Below are 16,479 nucleotides of genomic sequence, written 5' to 3'. Positions count from 1 at the left end.
CGCCATGACTTTTTTTTTTTTTCACTCTGCTTATGTTAAAGCATGCATGAAATAGTTAAACGTAAGATGGAGGGTTTGTGCTTTGCTTACTTGCCGTATAATTTCACTTTTTACATTGAAACTTAACTTTGCTGAGGTCTTTGCTTGCAGACTGCTTTTGTGTTGTATTGTATTGCTGTCTGCAGGCTATGACTGGTACTGCAGTAGGGTCACCTAGTATTAAATCTGCGCTGCATCATTGTGAAGGCATTGTTGTCAGGATTCAAACTTGCAGCAAACGATGGAACTTCTGATTTTACATTTTATAGGCTTTATTAGTAAATTACATTATTGTTAATAAATGACAAAATATTAAACGCTGGTATTTTTAGAAAATTCCCATGTAATGGGACTTGGTGGAAAGCTAGTTCACATCAATAACAGTTGACAATGGCATATTACATAAACTAGGAAAAAAAGCACACATTTCAGAAATGCATTAGTATTAGGGCTTTTTATATTTTTTGTAGTGTGTGTGTGTGTGTGTGTCTGTCTGTCTGTCTCCCCCCCCCCCCCCCTTCCTTTTTTTCTTTTTCCCCAACAAGCTTTTCTATTCACGTAGTGTGTTTTTTATTTTTTTTTTATTTAACTTTTTATTTTATTTTTTATAAATGAACCCCTTTTAGGGCCGCCTAACAAATATGTTTTGTGTCAAAAAGGGTGGGCGCCAACACGCTTCACATATGCATCAATGGGCAGCCAATGTTTCTGTGCGGGGAGTGTGAACACTGAGCTCTGCCAGCACACAGACTGAGCTGTGAAAGACGGCTTTGTCCCCGCTAAAGATCGTTAGCCAGTAGGACTGGCTCACAATAATGTATCCACTAGGACTGGCTCACAATAATGTATCCACTGTGACAGCCAATCACAGTGGTCACATGGTCCGCTGTTCTTGGTGGATACAATTCACAGCTTGGTACCTTGTTGTTTGTATCTGGAAAAGATATGGGCTTTTTGCTTCCTAGACTTTAATAGGCTTACCTGAAATAATAAAGAAAACAAATGTCTTGCATCTCCTTCTCTATTTGCTAAAACAGAATACTCAAGCCTGAAAACTGCATGTACAAACATGCATATAATACACCCCAAAAACTCCAAGTTGGCCCAAACACATTATTTCTATTACTAAACAACATGGCTGCTCTGTGTGCTGTAATAGAGTGTAATGGCATGTAGGTGGCGCTATCTTCCGGAAACGGATGGGAGTTGGTCTGTACTGAATGTAATTAATGCTATCACAGCCCTATATAACTCTTTCCATTATAGATCAGATCAACCCCCCTCTCCACCTCAGACAGTCAGAGGGAAGACTTGTAATCATTGATTATATGGAGTACAACATTCCCCCTGAATAGTGGAAAAATACTCATCCTGACTCTTTAACCACTTAAGGACCGCCTAACGCCGATATATGTCGGCAGAATGGCACGGCTGGGCCCAATCACGTACCTGTACGTGATTGTATAATGCCCAGTCGTGGGCGCGCACCCGCGACCCGGTCCGAAGCTCCGTGGCCGCTGGAGTCTCGCGATCGGTCCCCAGAGCTGAAGAACGGGGAGAGCTGTGTGTAAACACAGCTTCCCCGTTCTTCACTGTGGCGGCGTCATCGATCGTGTGATTCCTTTTTATAGGGGGACACAATCGATGACGTCACACCTACAGCCACACCCCCCTACAGTTGTAAACACACTTGAGGTCACACATAACCCCATCAGCGCCCCCTGTGGTTAACTCCCAAACTGCAATTGTCATTTTCACAATAAACAATGCATTTTTTGCTGTGAAAATGACAATGGTCCCAAAAATGTGTCAAAATTGTCCGAAGTGTCCGCCATAATGTTGCAGTCACACAAAAAAAAAAAAACGCTGATCGCCGCCATTAGTAGTAAAAAAAATATTAATAAAAAATGCAATAAAACTATCCCCTATTTTGTAAACGCTATAAATTTTGCGCAAACAATCAAACACTTTATTGCGATTTTGGTAAAAAAATAAAAAATAAATAGGTAGAAGAATACGTATCGGTCTAAACTGAGGAAAAAAATATATTTTTTTTTATTTTTTTTTATATATATTTTTGGGGGGATATTTATTATAGCAACAAGTAAAAAATATTGAATTTTTTCAAAATTGTTGCTCTATTTTTGTTTATAGTGCAAAAAATAAAAACCGCAGAGGTGATCAAATACCACCAAAAGAAAGCTCTATTTGTGGGAGAAAAAAGGACACCAATTTTGTTTGGGAGCCACGTCGCACGACCGTGCAATTGTCAGTTAAAGCGACGCAGTGCCAAATCGCAAAAAGGGTCCAGGTCCTTTACCTGCATTTTGGTTCGGGTCTTAAGTGGTTAATTTAGTCAGAGGGGAAGTCGCCCGTAACAAAACACAGGTTGCTTTTAGTAAGTAACTGATGCTAATATAGTATATTACAGCAGTGGTTCTCAACCTCAGTCCTCAAGTACCCCCAACGGGCCATGTTTTGGGAATTTCCTTAAGTTTGTTTATTGGTTAATAAAAACAGATTTTTCAATTTTTCTGACATGCTGAGGAATCACAAGTAACGGACTATGATTATTCAAATTCATAAATCTAATTCTGAAAGGTGTTGTAAAGGTTTTTTGGCTGACTAACCCCCAGCCAGAACATGGGGGCAAGCTTACTGAGGAGAAACGGGAAGTGAGAAATTCAGACAAAGAAAAAAAAAACATTTAGAAGGGAAATCGAATGAAAAGGTAAGTGAACCAACAATGCACTAGCTTAAAGCGGAGTTCCATCCTAAAATGGAACTTCCGCTTTTCAGAACCCCCCTCCCTCCGGTGTCGCATTTGGCACCTTTCGGGGGAAGGGGGTGTCGATACTGGTCTAAGACAGGTATTCGCACCCACTTCCCGGGCATAGACTCCTGTGGGAGTCATGCCACTCCCCATCTCACCCCCTGCTGTCTTCTGGGAAACCCACTGGTCCCAGGAGAGAGTGGGGACCAGTGATGGCGCACTGTGCTACTCGCGCATGCGCAGTAGGAAACCGGGCAGTGAAGCCGCAACGCTTCACTTCCTGATTCCCTCACTGAGGATGGCGGCGGGTGCAGCTGAGAGCCGAGCGATTGCTCGGCCTCGGCTGCCGACATCGCAGGCGCACTGGACAGTTAAGTGTCCATATTTTTTAAAGTCGGCAGCCGCAGTATGTGTAGCTGCTGGCTTTTTAAAAAAAATAAAAAAAATTTGGGTGGACCTCCGCTGTAAAGGAACCTATATTAGAAAATTAAACAACGAACCTTTACAACCCCTTTAATGCAGGGAACTTTTTCCCCCAGAATAGCAGCGTTCTTTTGAAATCTTGAAGTAGTAATAAACCCAAAAGCAAGAATTAATTATATTGGCGCTTACCAAGTCTTAGATGAGGTGGCTATATTCGTTTTTTCTTTTTGTAGGCTTTCTTTCCTTTTTCATCACCTGGGGATCTGGCCAATAAGTCTGTTTTTCAATAGAACAAGTAGTCCTGCAGATGTATCGGTTAAGAGTGTTGCAACAAACCATTTACTACTGACAGGTGCTTACAATGCTATTCGTGTAAAACCTTTACCCCCCCCTCCCCCATGTCAATGCTGCTGTCTGCTGTGCCCCTTGCGCTCATTCATATCTGAGAGTGGGGATACTAAAATACAGGGGGTGTGTTGGTGGCCAGATCACTAGGTGAAAACGGGGAAAAGCCCCCCAAAAAAACGAATGCAGTACAGTTTTGGGTTTCATACTACTTTGCGAAAATATGAGACTGAATATAAAATATGTGTAAATATATAAATTACATTTTGAGCATGTGTTTTTGCTTAGACGTCTTTAGTGACGTATTCTTGCCCTTGCTCAGGATCACATGCTAACAAATGGAAAGTCTAAATTCACTTTGTTCATAATTGTGGCCAAATGTACTGAGAGTATGAAATGACCAAGGAAGTGAAACTTGCTGTATATACATAGTGGTTCTGCATATTTCATCATGTTCATTTTGTAACCTTGTAATTCTTTTTGAAACATGGCGGGTTTTTCAGAAAGACCACTTAGTAGCAGCTATCACTTAGCCCTGGCTCACACCAGTGCAGACTTGCAATTGCATTGCTTCAGCGTGATTTCAAAGCCGCAGATCGGTGCGATTTGGACCTCCGATTTCATTGGGGCTTGCAACTATGTAACAGAAGTCAATGCAAGTTGCTGTGAAATCACATAAAGAGCACAGGAAACTTTTTTTATAAGTCGGTCGCAATTGATTTGAACGGTGTCCTTGCTGGCAATGGTGTGCAACTTGTCATGCCATTTGGAATTGTCAAATTGCATGACAGATCGCAGTGGTGTGAACAATTGCTTAAAGGGTCACTAAAGGAAAACATTTTTTTTTGCTGAAATGACTGTTTACAGGGTATAGAGACATAAAAGTTAACTGATTCCTTTTAAAAATGATTAAAAGTAGATAAAAATCAATCGTATAATGTACCTCTAGTTTCACTTTCACTTTTAAACTGGCTTCATGTTTCTGTGAAGTAGAGAGAGACACACAGAACAAAAACAAACAAATCCAGGGCAGTGTTTTGTTTTTAAAATGAATCTGATTGGTTCTGAGGAGTTTTAGACACACAGTAATGACAGCTTAGACCCCCGTGAAAATCTCCCAGTACCATGGTTATAAGGAGCCAGACAACCAGGAAGTGTGGAGATCACAGCAGAATTACAGCTACTTCAAAGCAAAAACGAACAATGAGGACATGAAACCAGGACTGCAGTAAAGTAAAGGAAGCTATATAGAGGAAAAAATGTTTCCTTTAGTGACCCTTTAAACTGTAAGCACTGGAACGTCTCGCGTGTAGCTGGTGAATTAACATTTGCCTAAAAAGTATACAGTGTATAAGTGGCTCTTGTGTGAATTATAAAGTGAGCCTAAAATGTTGAGCTAAAGCCTCGTACACACAATCTGATTTAAATCGGACAAATCCGTGGAATTTTGTGCGAACGGCGTTGGGTGTGAACAGAACAGAACTTTTTCAGCCAACATACACAAAACAATGTGTTTTTTTTTTTTTTTTTTGTTTTGTTTTTGTTTTCAGCTCTTTAGCGCCACCCTTTGGGAAACTTCCGCTAATGTTGTGCTATGGTTAGACAGGTATTTGCACCCACTTCCGGGAATACGCTACTGCGGCAGCCACACCCCTACCCACAGCCCCCGCTGTGTTCCCAGGAGAGAGCGGGACCAGTGACGACGCGCCGCGCTACTCGCGCATGTGCAGTAGGGAACCGGGCAGTAAAGCCGCAACGCTTCACTTCCCGATTCCCTCACTGAGGATGGCGGCGGGTGCAGCCGAGGGCCGAGCGTTTGCTCGTCCTCGGCTGCTGACATCGTGGGCGCGCTGGACAGGTAAGTGTCCATATTTTAAAAGTCAGCAGCTGCAGTATTTGTAGGCGGAACCTTTAAAGCAGAGAGGGGGGGGGGGGAGCTCTGTATTGTGCAGATTATTAAAGCGATGGTTCACTCTGTGAAGGTCCAGCAGCTACATATCCTGTAGCTGCTGACTTTTTTAATAAAACGACCCGTACCTGTCCAGCGATCCAACGCCGTCCTCACTTGGGCTAGTTCCTTATATTAGCCTTTGTGTTTCCAGTGCCGGCATTCTAACTGGGGGCAGGTGTCGGCTTCAACAGCCGACTGCACGTGTGCAAGCCGCACAGCACATTGTGAATGGTCCCGCAGGAAGGGGCGTGACTCCCAAGGGAGTCTATTCCCAGAAGTGGGTGCAAATACCTGTATTATACAGGTATCTGTACCCCCTCCCCCCTGAAAGTGTGACAAATGTGACACCGGAGGGGGGGGGGGGGGTCTGAAAAGCGGAGGTTCACTTTTTGTGTGTACCTCCCGCTTTTAAAGCACAACTTCCCTTCCACTTTAGTTATTAAAAAAAGAAAAAGACTGATGGCTCAATCTCATAAAATGTCGGAACCGTGAATTGAATGCCATATGCCACCCTCTTTTGATCCAGACTCTTTGCTCCTGTAATAGTTGGAAACTTGAGGCATGTGGGTGCTGAGAAATGTTAACCCCCCACCCTCTTTTATGTCTTTCCTTTTGACCCCTTTCACACATACTGCAGTTCCTTGCATTTGGCTGCACTCGGAAGATGCAGGTTACCACAAGGACACATAGAAAACAATTGTTTGTGTGTCCTGTTCACACCACAATGCTGGTGCGTTGCGTTAAAATGCAACATGTATGTGTGCTTGTCGAGCTTAATTTTGAACATTAAGTACAGTGGAACCTTGGATTGTGAGTAACGCGGTTAACAAGCATTTTGCAATACAAGCACTGTTTTAAAAAAATCCTCACTCTGTTTGCGAGGATTCAAGCCACAGCGGTGTGCAGTACCGCGTTTGGCCTGAGGTGGGGGGCGCTTGAGCCGTTCGAAAATACTCAGTTCCCAAGCATTTCCGAGTTCAACCGAGGTGTCCTCGGGCCTTTCCAATCGTGTCAGAGGCTCTCCGGTGCCCCCCCCCACCTCTGGCCACATGTGGTATTGCATACCATTGAAGTCAATGCGGATTTTTTTTTTTTTTTTTTCGTTTCCATTGACTTCTATGGGGAAACCCTTTTGATATGCGACCAGCCTCCTGGAAAGGATTATGCTTGTAATCCAATGTTCCACTGTAAATAAAAAACACAAGATTAGCCCATATATAGCCTCTCTATATTCATTGAATTCTCATTTAAAGGAGGTGTACATGGGAGGGAGAACTGCACATTTCTGGATTGAGAATACCTATGATCTACACTGTGTGTGGAATAAGGTCTGAGAATTAACCTTTTCTACAGTATGTAACTGTTCGTGTGGATGACGTGTTTTATGAATAATAATTCTACCAGTGCATGTATTCTTCCCATCTGAATTTTTTTATTTTATTTTTTTTCTCCCCTGAAATGAGGTTTATCGAATCTCTATATAGAAAATGCATAAATGTGACATGTTTCTGCACATTTAAAACAGAAAATGTAATGCTGTGAAGGTACTTGCAATTAATGTCAAAATGTCCATTAATTCCTCTGCAGTGTATATGCATGCAGCTCTTATAATTAGTATTTCATTTATACACTCCCTATAAACATGCCATTAGCTTGTTTCGGACACAAACGTCAGTTAATGGTGTGAAAACACTTAACGGAGTGACATTTTAGTGACAAATGGTGGCTGATTATCCTTCCCCCTTCTTTTTTTTTTTTTCTTTTTTTTTATTATTTATTTATTTTTTTCCTTTATGCTTTGCAGTAATTTGTGAACTATATTTTTTGCCCAGAACTGCTCTTCTCTTACAATGTATGAATATAGCCTACTTTAATTTTTAGTTTTCTGATAACGTGTCTTGTTAGATAAACAGAAATGGAAACCAATGCAATGAGTATAAGTGTTTTTTCACACTACAGCGACTTGGGATCCGACTTGTGTCGCCCAACATGAGAAATTTCATTGAAGTGAATGAGAGTCGTCTTAACCACTTGCTGACCATGGACGTTATATAACGTCCTGGGATTTGTGGGGCTATAGCTGAATGATGCCTGCAGCTACAGGCATCATTCAGATATTGCCGGTTTCAGCGATGGGCGCAATGTTACAACGTCACGCCTGGCCTCTGCATTCAAAAACGGTGCCGCTTTGGCTGTGAATCAGTGATCGCTTTATTTATTTTTTATTTTGGGCTTCCAAGCCTAGAGGTGATGTTTATTGAGCAATAATTCTAGCCCTAGACCTCCTTTTGTAACTAAAAACACGTAACCAGTAAAAAAAATGTAAATCGTTGCCTATGGGGATTTCTAAGTACTGAAGTTTGGCGCCATTCAATGAGCGTGTGCAATTTTGAAGCGTGACATGTTGGGTATGTATTTACTCGGCGTAACTTCATCTTTCACATTATGGAAAAAAATTGGCCTAACTTTATTTTTTTTTATTTTTTAAGGCATGAAACTGTTTTTTCCCCCCAAAAAAAGTGTAAAAAATTGCTGCGCAAATACTGTGCGAGATAAAAAGTTGCAATGACCGCCATTGTATTCTCTAGGGTCTCTGCTAAAAAAAATGCATAATAATAATGTACAATATATAATGTTTGGGGGTTCTATGTAATTTTCTAGCAAAAAAATTATGTAGGAGCGAAGTGTCAGAATTGGCCTCCGACTTCAGAAAAGGTTCCTGTACTACTTCAAGGCGACTTCTAGGCAACTTGTACCCATTGATTTCAATGGAAGTCGCCTCCAAAGTCAGATCTCTGTCTTAACTGAAGCAACTTTACAGGAAAATAAAATAGTTTACTTGGGCAAACCCCTCCCTCCCACAGAGCCGATTACATCCACTTTAAGTTGTATTGTAAGTTGCTCCAAGTCGTGCTGAAGTCACTTTGCAATGTCGGGTTGCCCCTGTGTGAACCGACACCGAGTCGCTATAGCGCTAAAAATAATGCCTGTAAAGAGCCTCTCCTCTCACTCCAATGTGAAAGCCCGAGGGCTTTCACACTGGAGCGGTGTGCTGGCAGGCTGCCCAAAAAAGTCCTGCAAGCCACATCTTTGAGGCGCTGTAGGAGGGGTGTGTATACACCTGCCCATTGAAATCAATGGGCAGCGCCGCCGAAGTGCCGCTGCAGCAACGCTTTGCAGGTGCTTTTAACCCTTTTTCTGGGCTGCTCTGCTAGCAGCTAAAAGGGGCCACAAAAACAACGGTAAAGCGACACTAAAAAATAGCGGCGCTTTACAGTAGCCCAACAAGCGAACAGATTGGTCATGTGCTGGTCTACCTTCAATAAAGGGAATTCTTGTTGGTTGTTGCATGTCAATGTACTTTATACCGTTGCATAACCAGGCCAATGGAACATATTAGTAATGTGATCTAGAAAAGATTAATGTGTCTTTATTTTTCTACAGGGCTGGAATTTGCCTACTCTGCAGCACCTAAATCTATGCAGAGTGCTATTATGGGCCTTTTCTTTTTCTTTTCTGGAATTGGATCGTTTGTGGGCTCTGGCCTGCTAGCCTTGGTGTCGCTACCCTCTATTGGATGGATGAGCAGTCATGTAGATCAAGGTAAGCCTTTGTTAAAGGTAACCATAGAGCAATACTAGTACATTTTTGGTAAACCAGAGGTTATATGGCTATAATAGAATCAAGAAAGTGGTGTGTGTGTGTGTGTGTGTGTGTGTGTGTGTGTGTGTGTGTGTGTGTGTAGGTTGAAGTGTTCATACAGTTTTGGGTATAAAACTCCTAATAAATAAATAAATCCACGGGTCATATCAGACAGCGTTTAAAACAGCAAACCATGCATAGCAACAACACGAGGCACCATCCGTACACATCGGACACTAGCCTGTATGTTTAAATGGCTTGTAAGCCTTTCAGTGGAGTTTATCTCCCTATGTTGGCTCCTATAATAACATTCAGGTTTATTCCCAGATCCCTCTTGCTTATGATCAGTATTCAGCTCGAAGTGTGCATGCAAAAGATTAAACTTTCTGATGCATAATACATTTTTTTTATTTTTTTTCACAAAGCCGTTTTAAATGCATCACCAAAAAACTTCCATATACCAAGTACTTACATGATGCATTTTCCCTCCTCCTACACATTTTTCCATGGCTCTTTAAGTACCAACCTGTAATACCCCTTCGTTACTAGGCCATTTTTTAGTTTTCAGCACTGTGATAGTTTTGATAATTAAATAAAATTATATATATATCATTTTTATGAAAATATATATATATATATGTATGTGTGTGTGTGTGTGTGTGTGTGTGTGTATGTATGTGTGTGTATGTGTATGTGTGTATATATATGTATGTGTGTGTGTGTGTGTGTGTATGTATGTATGTATGTATGTGTGTGTATGTGTATGTGTGTGTGTATGTGTGTATATATATGTGTATATATATATATATATATATTTTTTTTTTTTTCATAAAAATTATAATTTTGCCAAAACCGGTTTCCCATTCTGTTAAAAACAAATACAACCCCCTTCCAAATGACCCATTATTGGAAAGCAGACAATTTTTGGGGAAATGAAGAGAAATGCTGGTACTGAGAGGATTAACAGAGCATGGAAAAGGTGCAATGGACACCCAGCATTTTTTTTATATTGTCACGATTGGGTAAACCGGTTGTACACAGAAGGAGGAGGAAGTAAAGGGGTTAACGTTTCGTTGTGTAGGGTAAGAGAGGTGTAAAGGTTAAAATACAGGTCACATAGAGACGGCATTGGAGATGATAGGTTTAGGAAAGGAGGGGGCATGAAAGGATTACAAAAATTCCTGTGTCACTGCAACAGAATGAAGGTATCTGCAGCCACCGATCATTCGTTCATTCTGTGCCCATTTCGTAAACACCGATTTCTCTTCTTCACCTGTTGTAGGGGGAGGAATCGGAGAGCTAAACAAGACTATGTGATCGCTAATGGTGATGGCTAATCCCAGCAATCACTTGCTACCCAGCCGCCTGGATCAGCTGGGTACAGTGTCTGTTCCCAGCGGTTTAAAGACTGCTTGGTACATAACTATCATTTGGCTGTACTTCTCTCATGAGTACATTTACTTTGGTTCTGTTGTCACCTAGAGTCAGATGATGGCTATTGCCCCCTGTCATGCTGATTAAATGTTGTGGGGGCAGCAGACTGAGAAAATTCTTCCCTCTGGCAATATTGATACCTGCAACCTATAGGATCTCTCTGCTGATCCCCACTGAGCAGGTGGATGACAATCCATGTCTGCTCCGCTATACAGAGAGGACACAAACGCCCCGCTCTCCTCTGTAGGGCAGTTTGATGGAAACTGACATGCAGTTGTCATCAGATCCGCTAGGCGGATGGCGACTGTATCGCCATACATACATTTTTAGCGGATTTTATTGGATTGGATGCCTAGCAGGTGTCAGTGAACATGTATCCGCTGCCCCATAGAGAACAATGGGTGGTCCAATCGATCCGCCTGAAAAACGGACAGGAGGACCCAGTCGGTCCGCTGGTGTGACAGGGGATTTTGGCACTGCATCACTTTAACTGACAATTGCGCGGCCGTGCGACGTTGTAATCAAACAAAATTTGTCGTGTTTTTTTTTTTTTTTTCACAAATAGAGCTTTCTTTTGGTGGTATTTGATCACCTCTGTGGTTTTAATTTTTTGCGCTATAAACAAAAAAAGAGCAACAAATTTGAAAAACACGCCGTTTTGTACTTTTTGCTATAATATCCCCAAATTCATCGGTTTAGGGCGATATGTATTCTCCAACATATTTTTGGTAATAAATCGCAAAAAGCGTATATTGATTGGTTTGCACAAAATCTATAGTGTCTACAAAATAGGGGATTGATATATGGCATTTGTATTTTTTACTTTTTTTACTAGTAATGGTGGTGATCTGCAATTTTTATCGGGACTGACACATTGCAGCGGATAAATTGGAGACTTTTGACGCTTTTTTGGGACCATTGATATTTATGCAGCGATCGGTGCTATAAATGGCCACTGATTACTGTATAAATGTTACTGGCGGGGAAGGGGTTAACACTAGGGGGCGATCAAGGGGTTAAATGTGTTCCCTATGTGTGTTCTAACTGGGGGGGGGGGGGGGATGTGGCCGACTAGAGGAGAAGACAGATCGTTGTTCCTACTTGGGAGGAACACACGATTTGTCTCCTCTCCCCACACAGATCCTGGTTCTTTCTCTGTCACGAGCGATCACAGGTGCCCAGCTACGACGGCTTGCGCAGGGGAGCCAACCTGCCGCAGTATAACTGCGGCGGCTGGAAGCAGTAAGAAAATGTCTTGGAAGCTAATGAGGCTAGTCAGTTGAAGTGCATGTGAACTCGAACTATATAATTTTATTGGTCCTTTTTTGGTTTATTTCATATACAATTGAAAGCCTTTTTTTTTATCTGTTCAAGTGCCAAAAGTACCTAATAACTGTATTTGACATTCAGCGCTGTACTGTGCGCACTTTATTCTGTATTACCGCAAGCAGTTTTCCCAGTTCCTATCGTGCAGTACAGAACTATTAGTCCCCCTGTTGTATAGAAAACTAGAGTTGGAGAAATTTTGGTAGTTTAATACCAAACAAGAGGGCAGGGCTGACACACAACTTTGCTAATTCAGTCCACAAAAAAAGATGTACCATTCTTCTGCAGGAGGATATTGGGACCAGAGTGCATCTCTTGCAGATCGACAGTTATTGATGTACTGCATATGTTCTCTTTGATTAGCATACAGTTTAAGCATACATTTTAATTCTTATTTACTGCCGGTGTTCTTGCCGAGAAAGGTTCCCCCGATCAGATGATGCCTGCCGTGTACTGCGCAGGCGCAGTACGGAGCACAACGGAGCCGCCGAAGATGAACAGCTGTGAATCTGCTGTACACGGCACCTGCGCAATGAGCATTAGATTATGCCAGACGCTGCCGCACGCTCCTGATGCTCATGCAACTCTGCAAGGGGCGGGTGTATTACGGTTATATCGTTTAAGTGGTGGATGGCAACAGAAGAGGCCGAATTTTAATTTGATGGGCAAAGCTGATAAGTTGGGGGTGGTTTTATTAAACTACATATCTTAACCCCTTGCCGACCACCCACCGTAGTTTTACGACGGCAGGTCGGCTCGGCTGCGCAAAAATCACGTAATATATCATGATTTTGCATTGCAGCCACTAGGCGGCGCGTGCCCCCTGCTCACCCCTGGTGCCGATGCAAGTGCTTGGCGGGCGTGATCACCACCGGGCACCCGCGATTGCTTGTTACAAAGCGAGAACCGGGAGCTGTGTGTGTAAACTCAGCTCCCGGCCCTGTCAGGGGGAGAAATGACTGATTGTCTGTTCATACAATGTATTAACAGCGATCTGTCATTTCCCCTAATCGGTCCCACCCCCACTTCAGTTAGAACACACCTAGGGAACATAATTAACCCCTTCCTCGCACCCTAGTGTTAACCCCTTCACTGCCAGTGACATTTTTACAGTAATCAATGCATTTTTATAGCACTGGTCGCTATAAAAATGCCAATGGTCCCTAAAATGTGGCAAAAGTGTCCGCCATAAGGTCGCAGTAACAATAAAAATCGCAGATCACCGCCATTACTAGTAAAAAAAAAAAAAAATATATTAATAAAAATGCCAAAGTTTTCCTCAGTTTTGGTAAATAAAAAAAAAAAGTTTTTTATATATCTTTGGGGGATATTTTTTATTACAGCAAAAAGTAAAAAATATAATTATTTTTTCAAAATTGTCGCTCTATTTTTGTTTATAGCGCAAAAAATAAAAACCGCAGAGGTGATCAAATACCACCAAAAGAAAGCTCTATTTGTGGGGTAAAAAACGATGCCAATTTTGTTTGGGAGCCACGTCGCAGGACCGCACAATTATCAGTTAAAGTGACGCAGTGCCGAATCGCAAAAAGTGGCACGGTCATTGACCAGCAGAATGGTCCGGAGCTGAAGTGGTTAAACAACTGAAGGGCAGGCTTTGCAATGTTGATGGGGTGGGTTTGCAGGACCTATTTAACTAACACACACAATGAGGCGGATGTGTTATTGAGAAGCGTGTAAGGGTCGAATGGCTACATAAGAGGCCGTATTTTAAATTGATGGACAGAGATGCCATCTGCCCCTTACACAATATATTGGTAATACACCCGCCCCTTGCAGAGTTGCACGAGCATTGGGAGAGTGCGGCACAATGTTGTGCTCATTGTACAGACGCTGTGTACAGCTGATTCACAGCTGTTCATCTTCGGCGAATTTCGTCAGCTCCGTATTGCGCAAGCGATGCGCCTGCTCAGTACAGGGCGGTCATTATCTGCCGGAGGACCTTTCTTGGCACGACAACGGCATTCACATAAAATAACCAGTTTAAATAGTTTAAATGTTTCATATGAATTAACGGCACTTGCAGCAAAGAAAGAAAAGTTTTTGATCCCCTGCTGATTTTGTACATTTTCCCACTGACAAAAATGATCAGCCTATAATTTTATTGGAAGGTTTATTTTAACAGTGAGACAGAATAACAACAAAAATATCCAGAAAAACGCATTTAAAAAAAATTTATAAATTGATTTGCATTTTAATGAGTGAAAATTTAGTATTCGACCCCTTCCCAAAACATCCGACTTCTTGGTGGCAAAACCCTTGCTGGCAATCAGAGGTCAAGTGTTTCTTGTAGTTGGTCACCAGCTTTGCATACATCTCAGGAGGGATTTTGTCCCACTTTTTTTTTTTTAAGATCCTCTTTAAGTCATTAAGGTTTTAAGGCTGATGTTTGGTAACTCAAACCTTCAGCTCCCCCCACATTTTCTGTAGGATTAAGGTCTGGAGACTGGCTAGGCTACTCAAGGACCTTAAAGGGGTTGTAAAGGAATTTATTTATTTTCCTAAATAGCTTCCTTTACCTTAGTGCAGTCCTCCTTCACTTACCTCATCCTTCCATTTTTGCTTTTAAATGTCCTTATTTCTTCTGAGAAATCCTCACTTCCTGTTCTGTCTGTAACTACACACCGTAATGCGAGGCTTTCTCCCTGGTGTGGAGAAAGCCTCTTGAGGGGGCGAGCAGGCAAGTCAGGACACTCTCTACTTTGCAGATAGAGAAAGGAGCTGTGTGTTAGTGGGCGTCCTGACACTCCCGCTCGCCCCCTCCCCCCTCAAGAGGCTTTCTCCACACCAGGGAGAAATCCTTGCATTACGGTGTGGAGTTAGACAGAAGAACAGGAAGTGAGGATTTCTCAGAAGAAATAAGGACATTTAAAAGCAAAATGGAAGGATGAGGTAAGTGAAGGAGGACCGCACCTAGGTAAAGGAAGCTATTTAGGGATTTTTTGTCATGCTGTAATGCCCATCCACAACCCATTTTCAATGTCCTGGCTGAGGGAAGAAGGTACTTGCACAAGACTTGATAGTACATGGCCCCCCAGGGGTCCATCGTTCCTTTTGATGCAGTGAAGTTGTCCTGTCCCCTTAGCAGATAAACACCCCCAATGCATAATGTTTCCACCTCCATGTTTGCCGGTGGGGATGGTGTTCTTTGGGTCATGGGCAGCATTCCTCCTCCAAACACAGCGAGTTGAGTTTATGCTAGAGAGCTCGATTTTTGGGCTCATCTGACCACAACACTTTCACCAAATTCTCCTCTGAATCATTCAGATGTTCATTAGCAAACTTCAGACGGGCTGTACATGTGCTTTCTTGAGCAGGAGGACCTTGCGGGCACTGCAGGATTTCAGTCCAGTTGTTTTCTTGGTGACAGCTGCCTTGAGATCATTGACACGATTCTCCTGTGTAGTTCTGGGCTGATTCCTCACTGTTCTCATGATCCTTGAAACTCCACAGGGTGAGATCTTGCATGGATCCTCGGACTGAGGGAGATTGACCGTTATTTTGTGTTTCTTCCTTTTGCGAATAATTGCGCCAAGCTGCTTGGCAATGATTTTGTAGTCCATTCCAGCCTTGTGTAGGTTTACAATCTTGTCCCAGACTTCCTTGGACAGCTCCTTGGTCTTGCCCATGATGGAGAGACTGGAATCTGATTGGTTTGCTTCTGTGAACAGGTGTATTTTGTACAGGTAACAAGCTGAGATTAGGAGCACTTCCTTTAAGAGTGCTCCTAATCTCCACTATTTATCTGTATAGAAGACATCTGGGAGCCAGAAATCTTGCTGATTTGATAGGGGATCGAATACTTATTTCACTCATTAAAATACAAATCAATTTATAACTTTTTTGAAATGTGTTTTTCTGGATATTTTTGTTCTGTCTCTCACTGTTAAAATAAACCTACCATTAAAATTTGTCTGATCATGTCTGTCAGTGGGCAAATGTACAAAATCAGTAGGGGATCAAATACTCCCTCCCCCCCCCCCCCCCCCCAATGTACCATCCATGACCTGGAGTACTGAAGTTCCCTCTCTTCTAGGATTGCAAGCATGGTTCCCTTAAACGTTGAAGAGGAACTAAACCCTCCTTATTCAGCCAAGGAAGCTGCAATATTGGCCACGGTTTGGTCTTCAATTGCCATGATAATGCACGTGTCACCAGCCATCGGATTGTTTAACAGTTTGGTTGAGTACACAACCAACGTGACCATTACATTCTATGGCCCAGATTCTCAAAGGGCTTACGACGGCGCAACGCCATGTACGCCGTCGTAAGTCCTAATCTGGGCCGTCGTATCTATGCGACTGATTCTTAGAATCAGTTACGCATAGATATCCATTAGATCCGACAGGCGTAAGGATCTTAAATGCATTTTTTTTTTTTTTTTCCCGCTAGGTGTCGCCTCCGTCGTTTTCCCCGTCGAAAATGCAAATTAGCTAGATACGCAAATTCCCGAACGTACGCGCGGTCGACGCAGTGAAGTTACAAAGTTTACATTAGGTTTGCGCGACGTAAAGTTGCCCCTGCTATA

At 42.4% G+C, this 16,479-nt stretch overlaps 1 protein-coding gene across 1 annotated transcript in view; it reads left to right on the top strand.

The window, feature by feature from the left end:
- Window positions 1–16,479, top strand: part of SLC15A4 (solute carrier family 15 member 4) — a 65,291-nt gene that overhangs the window by 43,199 nt on the left and 5,613 nt on the right. The window contains exon 9 of the mRNA XM_040354254.1: window positions 8,976–9,134. Within this exon, the coding sequence (XP_040210188.1) occupies window positions 8,976–9,134 (159 nt within the window). The remainder of the gene's footprint in view (window positions 1–8,975; window positions 9,135–16,479) is intronic.

Source organism: Rana temporaria, chromosome 1, assembly GCF_905171775.1.
Source record: "Rana temporaria chromosome 1, aRanTem1.1, whole genome shotgun sequence".
Classification (NCBI taxonomy): Eukaryota; Metazoa; Chordata; class Amphibia; order Anura; family Ranidae; genus Rana; species Rana temporaria.
The sequence above is the reverse complement of the archived record's forward strand: the minus strand, read 5'-3'. Positions and strand labels throughout refer to the sequence as shown.